The following is a 14,491-nucleotide window of genomic DNA, read 5'->3' on the forward strand; positions in this document are numbered from 1 at the left end:
GCTTCCTGCTTACAGTGCAAGTGGCACAGGAAAAAGAAAAAAAAACATACAAACACAACTTAAAATGGCCAGGGGCGGCGGTGAACTTTACTTATTAGTTGTTGTGAAAAGTGCAGATTAAAAGGTCCGTTAGATTTGGGCATTTCACACCTCTTAAGGTTATAGAACAGCTGTTTATTTCCCCCTTGGGGCTACAGCATATATACTGTTAAGAGGTTAAAGATTCCTTCCGGTAATCAGGGCAGTCAAAGTTATTTGCTCTTTCAAAGTTGAATTGCATTTCTTCTCAAACATTATGGTAGTCTGAACAAGCTGGGGTGTAATAGGACACAGGTGAGTAGATTTGGATCACTTTACGCGTGGTTTTCTTTGTTTGCCAATACATCAGCAACAACTGGTCCATAGAAGAATGTCATTTCCTCTTTGGCACCGTCAAATTGATGCGAGAAACAGTCATTTTCTAATCATCTTAGTCCTGGCTCTGAGGCTAGGGATCTGTGCTGGCAATCGGAAAGATGGCGGTTCAAATCCCATAACCACCAGAAGAAACTACTCTGCTGGGCCCATAAGCAAGGCCCTTAGCCTGCAATTGCTCCATCCTGGGTACGATGCTAATCTGCATCCAGCCCTGCAAGCAGGTCCTCCAACCTGTAAGGAAAACACAGGGGTTGGTGGTGTGGAAGATGAATGTTGTCTTCGTTCCCTTGTACTAATTCATGTCTGAGAAGTAAGCTTTACGAAACCATACATTATGTAAAAGCATGCTTTGCTGAGCAAACAGAAAAATATTTATCCAAAGGACTCAAGGTCTAAGCATTCCACACAAGTCTGCCTTATCACGTTTTCCCTTAGTTTACATCTGAATGCCATAACAAAGGGGCGTTGAAGTGGCTCAAGGATTGCGCATAATAAAAGTGTCAACTGTTACATTTCATAATGATATTAAATCACGCATTCTAGGGGTAAAAAAACTTTGCCCCACCCAACAGATGGGGTTCAGAAGAGCCCTGACACTGTCATGTATTATTGATTGTCTGCTTTTCTGAAACTCTTCTCACTGTGACGCTGCAAAATAAAGCTGCTCTATAACCACACCTGCTGTCTTTTCTGAAGTCTTCATCCACAGTGGCAGGATTGGCACTGTTCAGTATGGTGCTGAGGCATCACCCGTTGCACGGCTGCATTTGGATCTCAATCAGGGTGGTTTGCTGTGAGGTGGGTACAGCAACACGCTATAATCAGAGTATGGTCCCTACCTCTTAGTCCTGAACAGGGTCGCTTTGAGGGTTTGCTTGGGCCTATCCTAGCTGGCATAGCATAATCCCTCAAAAGTAGGGTAAGGGGTAATGTAGGACCAGCAATTTATAATCTAAGCTGTAGGTTTTTGGGAGGAAGCGAATCCCCTGGTCTCCTTACTGCAAGACAGCAGCACCCGAATAACAGACATTGGGCTGATTTGAACCTGCTGAGCAGCTCTATTCAATGGCTCTGATCGATTAGCAACTTCCAGGTTAGTGTTGCCCCATGAATGTTTTTGCTTACCTTAGTATTTTAGGGACTGGTTAAGCCCTTAAAAAATTTGTGTTCACCTACTTTCTATTTTGGCCAAAATGAACATAACAGTGTATGAATTAACTTTTGAACAATTTTGTAATTCTAGTACCTTCTTTCTATCACCCTCAAGTGGTATTATTACCATGACTTGAAATAAATGTAAATTATTTTGCTGCCAAACTTTTCCTTTCCATTGACATGTAACATTGCAAACATTACAAGCACAGGCCAATTTCTACTGACAAAGTATATTTACTACTGTAAAGAAGAAAAAGAAGGGGGTGGTGCTATCCTTGCTCTGGGTTTGTATGACCACAAGAGAAACAGGAAAATTTTGTGGATCTTGCTAAAATATCAACACATTTTGTATGCGGCCATACCAGTCACTATGGAATTTAAAGCTGAAGAGATGCTGGGTAATTGAGTTGGGGTGGAAATCCTAACCATACCGTGAAACCAGCCTTCAAGTACCAGCGGTAAGATTAAAAGTTTTGGAATGTACACCATAGGTTCTGTACTTGATTTCTTAAAATCTGTAATAACCTCATGTACTTGCAATGTTCCCAAGACGACCTAAATAAAAATAGTTCGTCCAAGGCATTCATTTCAGAAAAAAAAAAACCAAAATATTAAATTTTTTGGTTCCTTCAATGATTATGGGAACTGCTTTCGGCTTAGAGATGCAATGATGTATACAATAAGAAGCGACTTCTTTTAATTTTACCTTCACATCAGCTTGTTGCTTTCTTTCCTCCTTGTCTATTGCATCTGCACCTCAAATTTAATGTCTGGCATATTCAGCTCATTAAGTGAAAGGAATAAAGTAAAAGTAATTTTTTGTAAATGAAAGATAAATGCTGTGACTGAAGAACAAAGGTCTGGATATGCAACAATATGCAAATTAAAAATATAACCAAATTTGCTTTTTTCTTTTGGCAAGTCTGAGGAACATTTTACAATTTAAACTAAAACTTTAAATGACTCTTCGCTAATAGCCAAAGCCAAGAGATCACTGAAGTGTTAGTTACTATACTATAATCAACACCTCTCTCATTCATATATTTATATATAAATAAATAATATACACACACATATCTATATACATTTCTCTCTCTCTCTCATATATTTACACACACACTGCACATGTATTCACTAAAAAAGGTAAAAGTGCATGGACTTGTTTTCACAAAAGACCTTCCTAACTTTGCCTCTGTTGGGGATCATTTTTCATTGATCAGCATTTCGGATAACAATCCATTCCAGGTTGCTTAATCTTCATTGACTTTAATTCAGTGCCTCCTTTACTGGAATCAGTAAGTTAATCTTGAAAAGAAATAATTCCTGTGTCCATTAATCACAGATAGCTGACGTTGCTATTTTCCAGAGTTAAATGATTTTATGTATTTACTAGAAGGTAGAACCTAGTCTTTGAAATCTATTTGCAGTAAAACAGCTTCTAAAATTATGGACAAGTAAAACATGTACACAGTCACATTAGTACCAACTGTTAATGTGTAAACTCAGATTCCATAAGATCAAAAATGTAAATGCTAATTAAAAAAAGGTCACACCTATATAAATTACACAAGAGAGACTTGTAAAAATGCCATTCTCACTTTATTTGTACACTTCTAAACAGAGAAAGTAGCTCGCATACAGCTGATGTTTTTAGATTTTGCTATTATCAAATTTGCACCAGTATACAAAAGGCAATTTTAGCTAAACTAAAAATAAATATTAAAAAAAAAAATGACCATTTACTGAAATAAACAAAGCGCATTTATAGTATGCAAATTATGAAGGCATAATGATCTTAATAATAATAAAGCTTTTCTGTGGGGAAAAAATTGTTTATAAATAAAAATATTAGCCTTTTTATTCCCTTAGAACCCACCTGCTGTTTCAAAATCTTCTTAAATGCATTTAGGTTATGCTCAAGGATCATCAGTATCTAATAGCAAATGAAAATACATAAACAGCCTTGTTGGTCAGCCATGAGTTTACTGGAGAGGCTGCCAAAAACAAAGTTCCCATACATAAAAAAAAAAAACAGAAAAACTAAAAACAGAAACAATGTATGCCACAGTCAAGCCAGTGATCCCAGAAGTTTTTTTTAGAGATGATGAATGCAACAAGTTTTACATTATGACTGTGGCAATTAATTCTCAAATTCTCTGTCACTATTTTGACCAACTTCTTCATATAAATTTCTTAAATTAAAAAAAAAAAACACCTTTCTGATGAATAAACAATTGAAACTAAATGTACTGTTCCACAGTAAACAACATGCTCATTATATTAACACAAGACAATTAAAACTGACACAATCTACAAGAGATGAAAAAAACAGCTACTGTCTGGATAAAGTTTTGCTATAAAAAGACACACCATGGCTAAATTCAAATACATACAAAAATGTGCCACTAATGAGAAAAAGTGTGTGGAATGAAAGGCAGTTTACACTTCTGCCTGCAGGAAATGCCTCAGATATTACGTCCCAGTAGAAAGTGTTCCATTTTTTCTTTCAATAAAAAAAAAAAAAAAAAAAAAAACAAATCAAGTTTGTCATCTCTAAATATTTTAATGGGCAAACATTAAGCATTTTCATTGGGAATGGATAATTGTAAAGAATTTTTTTTTTGCCTTTTTCTCATAAGAAACCAATCCATCCATAAAGCCATGTTGCACAAATTAATAGCGGAAAACAAAAGGCAGCTTAATGGTCATAAGCATTTCATATTGAAGCCAAAACAAAAGAGTAAATAACTTTTTTTCTCTATACTAAGCCAACTTTGCAGGTGTACACACCACTCTCAGCATAACACTCTTAAATTCATTAACTCTGTTTACATCACTGCTTTTGTACATTTTTTTTTTTTTTTTAAATATACAGCATATGAATTTCATTACTTTCGGTACAAAGCAATACTGTTGAAGTAGCACAGTATAGGACAAGAAAACCACACTGTTCTCTTAAATGAACTGACAAATTGTTAACAGATTCCTAAAGCACATTACTAATAGAAACTCAATTTTTTGCTGCCAACAGAGAACATCTTATAAACTTTAGCTTCTTAAAATAACTGTTACCACCCTTGGATATTTTACCAAAGACTGCTCATGTGGGGGATTTGGAAATTGCGTTGAGTGCAATGTGGTCTTCAAAAGAACATATGGTTATTCAGAAAAGTGCAACCTATTAGTGAACATAAATTTATACTTTCTCACAAATAGATTATAAAACAATAGTACTCTGTGTAGATGGACATTAAAAAAATGGGTCTGTTAAACTATTATCCATGGGTATAGTAAGGTTACAAAATAGTGAAGTTTCAGAATGTGTACAAAACATTTCAATAGTAATTTAGCACATGAACAAATTCCTTAAAAATATGATTAGCCATTTTACTAACAGAACATGAACTACATATTAAAAAAATACCTGAAACATAAGCAAAATAAAAGCCAACCATTACACGGACCTCACCTAATGTAAAAGCTTTTCTGTTAGAACCCTAGTGCCTGTTATAGCTGAAAAGTACAAAACAAAATCCACTGGACTTGAGTTGAAATGCTTATGGACTCTAAAATAGTCACACTTGTCTTCAATATTTATCAGGGTACACTTTAAAGAATAAAGAATGTTTATAAGGAGGCTGGTATGCACACAGATTTAAAACATTACCTATTTATTTTTCTTTTCAGTTAACAAGTCTTCATGGAGTCTGGAGACATGTTGCTCATAATTATCCATTACCAGTGTACCATTTTTATCAAAAAAGTTTGCTACTGATTTGGTGAAATCAACTTCCCTTTTCTTCTTAGTTTTTCCATCAATAAACGTCATCCTGAGTGTGTATTGGTCATCAAATCTGTAGGACACCAAAACAGAACATGTCACTTGTACAGTTAAACATATTCTAGTTACTTGAAAAGAATCCTGCCACACCAGTAGGTATCTGCTTTAATGACTATAGTCGTGTAAGCATGTGAAGGATCATATCTGAGATTTTAATGTACAATACAGTTTAAGAAGATCTACTGATTTACAGACCAACATTCCTTCAATACCATCACTTTCAGTGTACTCTGCTTAAAGAAACCTTTCAATATGTGAATATTTTGTTTTGCCTCTAGCCAAGAGATTAATATTAAATAATTATTTTGTCAGTAATGAAACTGATTGACTTCTGCACATTTTGTTTTTGATGGTTTTAAATAAGTAGTCACTTCATACATGCATTGAAATTAGAAAGATTCTGAAATAAGGTAAGACGGTTTATTTTCCAGGTCAAACAGCAAATTGGTGATGATGGTTACCACAGCTACCCCTTTTCAAAAAGTGAAGAGAGCAATTAAGTAGTGCTGAAACTCACAATGCGTGTGTGAATTATCCAGTGCAAATTTAAATTCATGTATCATTTGAAACAGTAGAAACTCTGCACCATAGGTCTTTGGATTATTGCTGCTTTGTATCTGAAGTTGATATACATTTGAACTTCCTTACCCATAGCATGGTTTGTGTCTTACATGTGAGTTATGATTACATTTTGCTAAGAGAAAAATAAAACCACCCGTTTATATGGATTATACCGAAACAAAAGCAGCACATGAATGTGACTCTCTCTTCCCTTTGACAAGAATAAAAAGCACTGTATTTTTTTAAAAATCACACTTCATTTACAACAGATTTTTAGCACTTGGAAGCTTTTTACACAGCAGACACTGTGAGACTACATGAACACAAAACTGCAAAAAAGGGTGGGTGTGGGGGATTAAAAGCACGCAGTGCAGACTCTTCCTTTTCCTGAGGGGCTTCTGGCTTGGGTTTTGCTTTCTACTGAAAATGATGTTCAGGTGAATTGTTCATGAATTAAATCACACAAATAGATGTCAATCCTTCTTTAAAAGCAGGTCAACAGATGAGAAAAGGTTAGAAAGGCCAATGATCACCTCTCATAGCAATCCATGTCTGCGTGGCAGGCAACTTCAGTTTGCTCTCTGACGCATCATTGATGCAAATGAATGTGAACCCAAAAATATGGCAATTGTCACAGCATATTTAAAACTGCATTAGAGTTGCTTAGGAGATTCCACTCGCTCTACATTAAGTGAATCATCGTTTCACCTTCCCCTCTTTCTCTGCTCAGTTATGAGCACACCAAATGGTAAATTGAGACAAAGGGACTTGGAATTATGGTGGTGCTGATAGGTTGGTTTTTGGGATATGAACATGTAAAGTATATTGGAATCCTGAGAACCATTGGATTTTCATAACAGTACAATAGACAAAGGAATATTTGTCAAAATCAGAGTAAATTAAATATGCTCCATTACTGGAAATCAGAATTTTGTAATGAGTGATAGTGTTTTTGCCACATTTATATACATCTTGACATTGAGTTAAACAATAATTTCAAATTGTGGTTAGGGAAGTTTTTCACTCTTGGCTTTAAGTCAGTCACAAATGACGCTGGGCAAAACTGAATAGGTGAACTAATTTGTCTGCAAAACAGCCACAAAATAATGACAAAAACTGATATTGCTATACTTCTAAAACTTCACTTGAAAAACCATCATCAGATACATTTATAAACAGTGCCTTGAAGAAATAGTCAGACCATTGACATATTATATTCTCTTATTTGACTGAAATTCTACACTGTAATTTTGTAATCTGTGATATTTCGATTTCAAAAGCACTGAACGTTTTATGAAATATTATTCTATGTTTGAAAAATAATCTTAAGAAAAAAGGAGTTGTGCTGTTTACATACATTTTCAGTCCCTAGGTTGTGGAAGTAGCAAGTTTACACTGGTGAAAAAACACACGACTGGCTTTGCCCAGTGAACAGCATTTGATCGGTACTAAAACTTTAATACCAGCTTTTGGACTTGCATGCTTCTATGTTATGATGCATAAATTTGCATCTCCCTGCATTGCCACACTCCTCTGTTTCCCTTACAAGATCGCACAAGATCTTTTAAAACTACCATTTACTTATGGTGTACCAAACTGCTGGTACTGCATTATTTTAACAATTGTGTTTTGGTACTTTTTCAGTACCAGTATACTGTGCAACCTTCACAATGAATGAATGATTAAATAACTGACACATTTTATGGATATAACACACACACAGTTAAGGGATCTTTAATTGGGTTGAGAAGCTGAAGAACAGATTTGAAAATGAAGACTAAAAAGCATCTACAAGAAGCAGAGAGTATACAATACAAATGCATGAATTATGAAACACAGAGAAAACAATGTCTAAGTATTTCTATGTTCCAGTGGGAACTGTGGCTTTAATAATCAAAAGTACAAGCTGAGACTTGTGAAAGTAGCCAAAGTAGGCCCAAAAATCAAATTGAAGAGATCACAGAAAGCAGTAGCAAAGACTGGAGTAAAAGTGCACCAGCCCACCATATCAAGAGCTGTGCATAACATTTTCTATGTGGGATGGTAAAACAAAATGTGAAATTACCTAAAAAGAACTGCATGAAAGCACAAGTGTCAGCTTCAAGTTCAAGTGAGAGTTAATGTCAGAGCTTTAAATGACAAAGTTAAGGAGATGCATGGCACAAATGTAACCCAAAAAAACAAAACAAAACAAAAAAAAAAACCCCACACGTTCAGGGTGGTGGTAACATTATGCTGTGTGGCTGCTTTTCATCATGAACAATAAATGAGAAAAGATAACCTTGTAGTGGCTCAAGGACAGAAAGGGGGAATGTACTGCAATTGTCCAGCCAAAGTCCTAGACTCAATCCTACTGAGAATCAATGGCACTATTAGAAAACTGCAGAGTACAAGCATCATCCAATTAATTTGAACAACAACTTAAAGAAAAATTTGCTTGAAAGACTGGGTGAAAAAAATCACTCTTGAACAGAGTAGAAAGCTGGTGCATACTTACCCCAAATGATTTTAGGCAGTTATTGATGAAAAATAGGGGCTTCATCCCCATTAAAACAATTATAATTTATTTGGAAAATTCTTTACATCTGATTAAAACCAAGTACCTTTTCAGACTGGATGACAGTTGCCAAATGTGGTCAGGATCCAGGCCAGCTTTGTCCTTCTGTACAGCCACCAAAAAGATGCTCTTCTCTTTGTACGATGTGTACAAAGTAAGAATGCCCATCATTATAAAATATGTGCATAGTAGTTAAGGACAGATGAATGAATTGACCTTTGCACGATTACCACATGATAGTATCCAACCGTGCACACCACAATAAAAACAGACTTCTGTCTACCACAATTTTCCCTCTGTTCATGGCTGTGCTAAAACAAGTATGAATTTACCATCCTTTAGTTAAATTTTGCCAGTTTTCATTGAAAGACGTATGGTCTCAAGAAAGCAAAAGCATATAGAAGTAGTTTTGACCGAAATTAAATCCACAGAACTATATACTGCACCCATCTGTGGGTGGCTGAGATTGCATTTTACTTGTTTGCTACTGAATACGGCCAACTGTTCAATCACTAAATAACATTAACATAAATAGCTATAATTCCTTTATAAAATAATATTTTAGTTAAACCATCAACAATCTTCGTGGTTAAAAATTTCTCTTTTACTGGATGAAATCCTGGTTCTGAAGTATTTTAAAGACAACAAATATTTTATTAAAAAAAAAACAAAACACACTATTCCTGACTGGTAACCAATATTTAAAAAATGTACCAATATTGCAAAATGGTTTTTTGTAAGATAAAGTATAAATAATTAAAAAGAAACCTTTCCAAGGATATGATATAACACAACATGTCAAGACTGGTTTGGACTCCGGGAATGGATGCAGATAGTCCCAAATCAAAGCAACAATTGCAAAGAGGCAAGAAATTGTACAAATGAACAAACGTCCATCAATCAGACTAAAGTTTTCTGTACATCCATACTTCTCAAGTATAACCTACAAAAAAAAAAAATCACAATTTATTAAATGAAACACTTTAAATATATTTTGTGCTGAAAACACATGTAAAACTGTAGTTATTCTTTATTTAGCAAACACTTTTACTCTAGGAAACTTTCCAAAATAAATGTACACTTTTTCTTACGGTGGCACAGTTGTAGCACTGTCTGTTTGTTACATGTACATTTTAATTTATCTAAAGAAACTCAAATGATAGGCAGAAGCAGAATGCAGGTGTTAAACAGGAAACAGAAGACATAAAAACTGGAGGTAGTCTCAAAAATATCAGTAATTGAAGACATCAGTTTCGAATAGTGCCCTAAAGAGTACTTACATATGCAAAAGAACAAATATGTAATTTTAAATCTAGATCAAGGGAAAGCATTCAATAAGCATTGCTCATGCAAGAAAACCTAATTTCTTGTGTAGTTTTATAGACTGACTGCAGAATCTTTATCTTACATTTTCTCATATTATTATTCATGTCTACAGTACTATCACCCTGTGGAAAAAACAGCTCACTTTTCAATTTTGAACTGCTTCAACTGAGCAATATCTTTAAGTATTCTAGCATTAACTGAATGTTACAAGTTCACCTACAAAATTTCAATGGTTGGAAATGTGTTTACACATTTAGACTGTTTATTCAAAAAAGGCTTACTTGTTTTTTGCTAACTATCATCCCTTTTGTGCAGCTGGGTTACATTCAGAAAAAAAGTGTGGTTTGCCCTTTTAAAAAAAAGTGTCCTTAACCCCTTTTTTAAAATGCCTTTACTAACTCTAAGGTGTACCACAAGAATGATACATCTATAAATAATTTTCTATCCAGTTAATTAAATCCATTAAAGTTAGCGTCAGTTAACTATAAAATAGATGACAATTTAGCAAAAATACACAAACAGCAACAAAATGTTCACTTCATAGTAATAAGTAACCTCAAAACTAAGTTTTAAGATTCTCACGCAAAACTCCTTACATATTTCACAATTATGGGATAATATTATAGTCTAACTTGGGGGGAAAGCTTTTTGCAAAAGTACAATGATCCATCTAAAAATGTGGCATTGCTGTGATATGCATCAGCTATAAAAATAATCAAGAAAATAAGTTACAAAAAACAAACAAAAAACACATTTTGTGCACAGAGACATGGAGCATGTATGTGCCCTTACTTTACAAATCATAGCTTTAGTGCAGTGAACAAAATGCTTTAGAGAAAACCTAATATTCTAGACAGTTTGATTTCACAAAAGGGACACTCCCACCTTTTTGGCAGCATCATCAAGAGAATTCTTCACTGCAGCTCCATCCCATTTATCAATTTTCACAGGTTTTTCATCTATCTTCCACTACAGCACAAAAGAAAACACTGAATTATTCAAGTTTTTTGGAAGGAGAGTAAAAGGAGTTTGTTGTCCTTTCTGGTTTGAAAAGTAAATTTTCACAAATGTCACCACAGCAGCTTGGAAATTCTCAGAACTTTTCCACAAATATCGGGATGCTGGAAAAATAGCACTGGCAGAAATGGATGTTAAAACCATTAGTGCTTCTAGGATTAAACCCAATGTTCCTTTTTTTCTCCACCACAGTTAGTACGAGTAAGACAGACAACACCTAAATGAAATAACATTCTCAAACCCATTTAAACCAACCACGGTTTGTAGGGGCAACTACCTATTCTAGTAGCACTGGGTGCAAAGCAAACTGAACAGACTAACAGCCCATCGCTGGGTCCATTTTCACACAAATGGTCAATGATCTGGAACTACCAAATAACATAACGTGAGTTTTTAGGATAAGAAAGGAAGTACAAGATAGGCAATTTAAAAAAACTCCAAGCAGATATGAGGAGAACATGCAATCTTCATACAAGTGACAGCACAATATTTACATTACAATTATGGTTGCCTCAATACACTAATAATGGAAAATGAGGATTACTGAATTCTATTTAGTACTCCCATTCTCAGAGAAATCTGGCTTTCCAAGTTATAAACAGAGCATAGAACTGAATAATAATAATAATAATAAAAAAAGCTAACTTTTACAAGTACCATAACTTGACACAGGCTGTTAAGACTAACATATGTGCGATTTATTCTCCCAAAATTATGGGCCCTTTACTTCAAATGTTGGACAAAAATCAAAATGTATCTCAAACAGGTAGCACTTTATGCAATTCCGAACAACAATTTGTTGTTGAATTGAATTTTAGAAACATGCCTGAACATAACGGTTCATTATAGTGATAAGGATTATACTCTGACAAGCAGATGCTTGCAGTACGCCGTTCGTTACAATACTTTCCTCTGAAATGGGAAACCACTGCTCAAAGACCGAGTTTGATAACAGCATGTAACAATGTGTTACTATCCAAATATTTCTTGAGGCTGCTATATATTCAGATTGTTACATTTAATGTGTTTACGTACCTGTACAACAGAACACAGATTGTGTTTAAATTAACTTCACAAAATCTTCAATTACAGTAACATAAGATTATTATCTGCTTTGATGTTGCATGCACATGCAACATTTCTATAGCTAATAAGGCAGATCACGAACAACATTTCCATGTTTAAAAGTTTCACAGATTTAAAATTTTTGAATGAGTAGTGGGGACGATGGCTGGCTCAGAAGTAACATTTATTTCGGATGAAAAAATAAATAAAATCTAAATATAACAAACATCTACTTAAAAATATTTGCCATTCAGTAATTTACTCAATTAAAAAGTGACAAATCTTGAAAAGTGCAATGTGTTCTTTAGTATTAAAAAAAAAAAAAACAAATCATAAAACACTACATTTTTAATTTAACTATTCTAGCATTTAATAATTTCAAATTAGCATATTTTTTAACATATTCCATGCAAAACAGATGTTCTACTGAACGGTTTGTAAAATATACATGCAAATGACAAGACAAGATGAATATTTCAGTGAACTGAAATTGAAACTAACAATTACAATATCAAAGGCAATAATCATTAATTGTCATAATCGTGCATCACTACAGGAGACCAGAAAAAAAACAGACTAAGAAGTCATACTTATAGTATGGGAAAATAAGCATTTGCTGATGCAAAACAGTACATTGGTTTGGAATTTTGAACTATTACAATTTTAGCATCAAGCTTAATTGTCAAATATATGATTACAAATTATGCACAAACTAGCTACTGGTTATAAGTAACCTTTTTCATTAGTCATTTTTTATGAACATTCATCATAAAACATTCTGCTAAGTGTGGCTGCAATTGCTGGCATGAATTAGTTATTTTTCTTTTGCAAAATGTTATTAAAATGTTCATACCACTGTACTCGACACTACTTGTACAATTACACAAAGTGAAAACAGCGACCCAGAACAAGTGTGGTTTCCTGAATGGAAAATAAAGAACAACGGCAAACAGTGTTTCAGCAGGTGTATAACCAAAATAAACCTGATCTTTACATACTTTATTATAAAATATAAATTAAATTGAACTTAAATGTAACAAGTGCATCAGCATGTAGGTTTCAGTTTCATACTATTAAACTATTAAGTCAAAAATGAGGTTAAAGAAATCCTCAATTATTTTTGCCATTTGCAAGAGGAAGCAAGATGAAATTGTTCATTTACTATGTGAAAATTGGCTGTTCAATTACTATATTTGAATAAGGCACATAACGGTTGAAGACTTTTTTGTAAAATTGTATAACATCATTAAAATGTTTATTTTTATTGGAGAATAAATTAAATGTTCCTCCAAAGAATCACATACAGGCGGCACAATGGTGAGCTTGGTAGAACTCTTACATCAGATACAGATTCCTGGGTTCAAACTTGACATATTGTTACTGTGCATGTGGATTTTGAACGGTTGTACATGGGTATTATTCTCGCATGCCCAAAGATATGCTTTAAATAAGAATTTATGTAAGGAGCTACCAGTTTCCTACCTTACACCCAAAGCTGCTAGGATAGGCTACAATCCCCCACTACCCCAACTGCATTTCTTACACGTTACAATAAAACAACAGCATTAGTCATTCTTTAGTAAAGTTTCTGCTTTACTTCTATAGAGTCAGTACGACGTTCTTTTTTTTTTTTTTATGGGCCGTAACGTATTAGAAAGACACGTCATATTTTAACAAGCCAGCATGCAGTACTTTTAATCAGCTACAATACAGCGCATATCAACAGCAGCTTATCTAACTGTAAATCTGAATAGAAAATCTATACAAACTGCAAGGCTTAGCTGTAAAAACAGGTCACAAACACAGGAAGTAAATCAATTTAATTAAGGAGGAAACTGTAAGTAAATGCAGAGTATTTTTTGTCTTAAAAACCCGACATTTTGACATAGATAACGCTTTGAAAATAATGTTTAACTAATTTGATACCTACTAAATGGACTTCGCTAGCATATGTTTTACTTGTACTGCAAGGGCAGGCATCGGTTAATAACACTTTTATCTATAGAACATGTGTACATACTTTCATAAAGATAAGCTCGTTGTGCAGAAGTAAAACTGCATGCATACAAATTGAGGCAACATAACATCCAGCAAGCGAAATATCGTTTGACACGATACTATTTATCACTTCAATCACTTTTTTAAAGCTCTAAAGGTTATATACCCAACGAGAAGTCACATCATAACCTAGGCGCTCATCATGCTGATTAAAATACCCAGCTGTTTTAAAATATATCTCACAAATATAAATAATGCACACCACATCTTCTCTTTAATTGTGTTTCTTAAAATGTATCAAGTTGCTTTTTTTTTTTTTAAAAAAAAATCTAAACTACCCCTTACTTTTTCCAGTAGACCACTCTTCCCATTTCTCGCCGCCATCTTTCCTTTCTGAGCTCAAAGCAACCTGGTGCTGGCTGATTGGCTGACAGTACTTCATTCAGCAACCAATCTTTTTGAGAGTTCAGGGAACGAGAGTTTTAATGTGCTTCTGGGATATGTAGTTCTGAACATGCATTTCTTGACAGAACTGCAATTCCCGACTTTACTGA

The 14,491-nt window shown here is 34.3% G+C and overlaps 1 protein-coding gene across 1 annotated transcript; it reads right to left on the reverse strand.

Moving 5' to 3' along the window:
- Positions 1–3,154: 3,154 nt before the first annotated feature.
- Positions 3,155–14,378, reverse strand: spcs2 (signal peptidase complex subunit 2). The gene is made up of 5 exons (XM_039745629.1): positions 14,283–14,378; positions 10,743–10,826; positions 9,314–9,474; positions 8,578–8,712; positions 3,155–5,426 (listed from the first exon to the last, which is right to left on the reverse strand). Exons 1-5 carry the CDS (start codon positions 14,319–14,321, stop codon positions 5,240–5,242), a joined length of 606 nt encoding a protein of 201 aa, XP_039601563.1. The 5' UTR covers positions 14,322–14,378; the 3' UTR covers positions 3,155–5,239.
- Between the last annotated feature and the right edge of the window lie 113 nt (positions 14,379–14,491).

Source organism: Polypterus senegalus, chromosome 2 (assembly GCF_016835505.1).
Source record: "Polypterus senegalus isolate Bchr_013 chromosome 2, ASM1683550v1, whole genome shotgun sequence".
NCBI classification, from domain to species: Eukaryota; Metazoa; Chordata; class Cladistia; order Polypteriformes; family Polypteridae; genus Polypterus; species Polypterus senegalus.

Excerpts from the sequence above, each read along its gene's own strand:
- spcs2 (XM_039745629.1), bottom strand. The coding sequence starts at position 14,321 with ATGGCGGCGAGAAATGGGAAGAGTGGTCTACTGGAAAAA. Across the intron at positions 10,827-14,282 it reads AGAGTGGTCTACTGGAAAAA|TGGAAGATAGATGAAAAACC; the intron begins GTAAGGGGTAGT and ends TTTGTGCTGTAG. Across the intron at positions 8,713-9,313 it reads TTGACATGTTGTGTTATATC|ATATTTTATAATGATGGGCA; the intron begins ATATCCTTGGAA and ends ACTACTATGCAC.